Source organism: Octopus bimaculoides, chromosome 1, assembly GCF_001194135.2.
Source record: "Octopus bimaculoides isolate UCB-OBI-ISO-001 chromosome 1, ASM119413v2, whole genome shotgun sequence".
NCBI lineage: Eukaryota > Metazoa > Mollusca > Cephalopoda > Octopoda > Octopodidae > Octopus > Octopus bimaculoides.
Genome location: NC_068981.1, coordinates 17,740,132 through 17,743,281, shown reverse-complemented (window position 1 = coordinate 17,743,281; position 3,150 = coordinate 17,740,132). Strand labels below are relative to the sequence as shown.

Below are 3,150 nucleotides of genomic sequence, written 5' to 3'. Positions count from 1 at the left end.
AGAAAATCACTCTGGGTCCTATATGCAAAGTTGGGTCTCCCATAAGCTTTAATATACTGAAACTTTTTTTTCCCTGAATATATACTGCTGAAATTGGTGTGCATCTTTTATGTTCTCAAATATAGTATGTTTTTCTTTCCTCACATTGTAATTACATTTACTTTGTTATAGTACTTTTGTTTTTCTTGTAACTTTATTAGATTGATTAAAAAAAAAACAAAAAAAAAACAGGGTTGATAAATGTTGATGAATCCTTTATTTCAAAATGTTGTTGTGTTTTAGAAAATATTAAAAGATAATTTGGAGAAACGGAATAAGCAATTTTTGTATTTTAAACATATTCTAAAGATTTTAATCAAAATTTTGATACATGTTTAATTTTTCCTTCTTTTTACAGTTCTTTATGAAATTTTTAATGTATTTTAATCTAAAATCCTGATAATCTGTTTTTACTTTAATCGCTTCATCAGTTTTTATCCTTGATTGTTTTATTCTATCTCACATCATTTTAACAGTGATCCACTGCCCAAAGCTGTCTTCTTTGCCTATAAAGCTCGGCGCCGATTCCTGTCCAGTACTCAGAATATTTCAGACTCCAGTATACTACGTCAGTGTGATCATGCTGGCCGTTTACTCCGCGAAAGTCTTAAATTTGAAAAGAGTTCTGATCATAGTGATGTTATTAAAGTAAGCTGTAGTTTTTACTTTTATTTAATTCAACTCACACTATAATATGTCACTTATGTTTACTGCACCATACAAATATACATATATTTTACATGCCAATAACAGCTGCAGGTAGCTTACTACACAAGAAGGTTATGTTTCTTTATTATCGATGTTATGTTTAAACTGATTTTTTAAAAGGTCGTTACAATTCTTTTATGTGTATCATTAGATATATCAATAACAAAATATTTTTGGTATATGATAAAGTAAAAGTTAGAGAATATGAATAAAAACTGTATAAATTAGTGAGTTTTAAAAATAACAGATAAAAATAGATTGAAATGTTTAGTAACATTAATTCCAATCACTTTGGATTGATGAAATTATAAATAAAAGAAATAAGTAAAAACTTAGCAACTGCTTGCAAATAGCATTGGATGCCATTACAACACATCCTTAATATGCTATATAAGCAAATTTATATGAATCACTGAAATAAATCATATTTAGATGCAAGCATGTATCATTTTCATTCTTAAGAAGCGATTCCTAAACAGTTTGTTTTATACTAAATTTATACGAAAAGTAGAGTCCTGCAGTCAGTTAAAATCAACTATAATTCCACCCTCCATGTCTTTGTATACCACCAAGGTCAACTTGGCCTTTCAGTCTTTCGGGAGTGATAAAATAAAGTACCAGCGAAGTACTGGGATTGATGTAGCTGACAAACCCTCTCGTTCAAAAATGGCCGGCCTTGTACTAAAATTTGAAACCATTATTATTTTCATCATCATTATTGTATCAGCAAAGACTGGGTCTTTGAATTCACTTGTGTCACATTCCTGTGAATAACATTTGTTAATTCCCCTCCTGGGCCTTTCTTCAACTCTGGTATTATATTCCGGTTAATAACGTTTGTTAATTCCTTTTTAAGCCTTACTTCAACGGTAGTTAGGTTTCTTTGAGAGAAAGAACAAGTTTTTTTTTTCCCTTTTTAAATGACGATCTATGAAGAAAACATTGCATGTGAGAGGTGTAAACTGTCTCAACAAACAAACATTTCTTTCCCAAGGTATTTAAATTTTGAAAGAAAAAATACTGTAAAATGAAATAGCCCAAAGTTAAAAAAAAATAAACTATTGTTTGTGTGTGTGTGTGTGTGCACATGTTTGTATGCAATATGTGCATGTGTGTAGATGTCTATGTCATGAAAGCCTTTCACTGCCAGAGCAGAAACAGCTATCACAAGAGTCATTGTATTCAAAGTATGTGCAGCTGCAGTTGCAACCCCATCAGATGTGCTGTATTGTTTATTGTTGTTTCCCTGCACCCTGTATCTGTCTACCGTCCTGCGTCCTGCTGGGAAAGCTGTTTCCTGACGTCACCAGCTTCAATCCGTGTCTCCTAATGTCGAATGTGGCTGCTTTTGACTGTGTCTGTTTTGCATTGTTAGTTGCATTGCATTAGCTTTGCATTATGCAGTGCATACACAGTGTAATCAGGGACAGTTGCTACCATCTTGCTCAACACACCAGACTTAGACGACAGCTACCACAGCCACCACCACTACCACCACCACCACCACCACCACCACCACAGCTGTCACCAACACCAACACCACCACCACCACTGCAGGCACTTCTGATACCAACTCCGTCACCATTGTCGTTTCCAGCATCAGCATCTTAGCCATTTTTTTTTTCTTGCATTTTAGGTAGTGTGTATGTATTGTAACAATAATAGGGCTATATTATCATCATCATCATCATCACTACTACTACTACTACTACTACTACTACTATTATTATTATTATTATTATTATTATTATTATTATTAATATTATTATTTGCAGATAGCTGTGTGGATTGTAGGTGTATATGTTATCTCTGGCTCTGTGTGTGTGTGTTTGTGTAGTACTTGTGCTTGGCAATGTGTCTACAGTCTCCTGAATGTTGTGTAGCTTCAGTTATTTGCTGGGTTAAGAGAGAGAAAGAAAGAAAGAGAGAGAGAGAGAGAGAGAGAGAAGGGGTTCCACTGGCCAACTTTGCTGATATTTTGGGAACAGATAGCTGTTGTTGTTTCTATATTCTGTAAAGTTTCCACATTCAAGGGAAGCACCCCCTCCCTCCAGTAATCTGTCCTTTTTCTTCAGCTCTAACAGCTTTGCATGACTGGATCACCTGTTTCAGCCATTGGACTGTGCCCATGCTGGAAGACTGACCCCATCACTTATTTTACTAAGTTTGATATTATTCTATTGGTACCTTTTGTCAAACCACTAAGTTATGGCGACATAAACAAACTTACACCAGTTGTCAAGCAGTGTGCATGTGTGTGAGACAAACAAAAACACAATCACATATACACATGTACATTCATCATCGTCATCATCATCGTTTAACGTCCGCTTTCCATGCTAGCATGGGTTGGACAATTTGACTGAGGACTGGCAAACCAGAAGGCTGCACCAGGCTCCAATC

General features: G+C 34.9%; 1 protein-coding gene across 1 annotated transcript in view; it reads left to right on the top strand.

Moving 5' to 3' along the window:
• The window catches only part of LOC106873465 (sterol regulatory element-binding protein 1), a 91,913-nt gene that overhangs the window by 74,487 nt on the left and 14,276 nt on the right, over positions 1 to 3,150 (top strand). Inside the window, exon 17 of the mRNA XM_052974245.1 lies at positions 516 to 687. Coding sequence (XP_052830205.1) covers positions 516 to 687 — 172 coding nt within the window. The remainder of the gene's footprint in view (positions 1 to 515; positions 688 to 3,150) is intronic.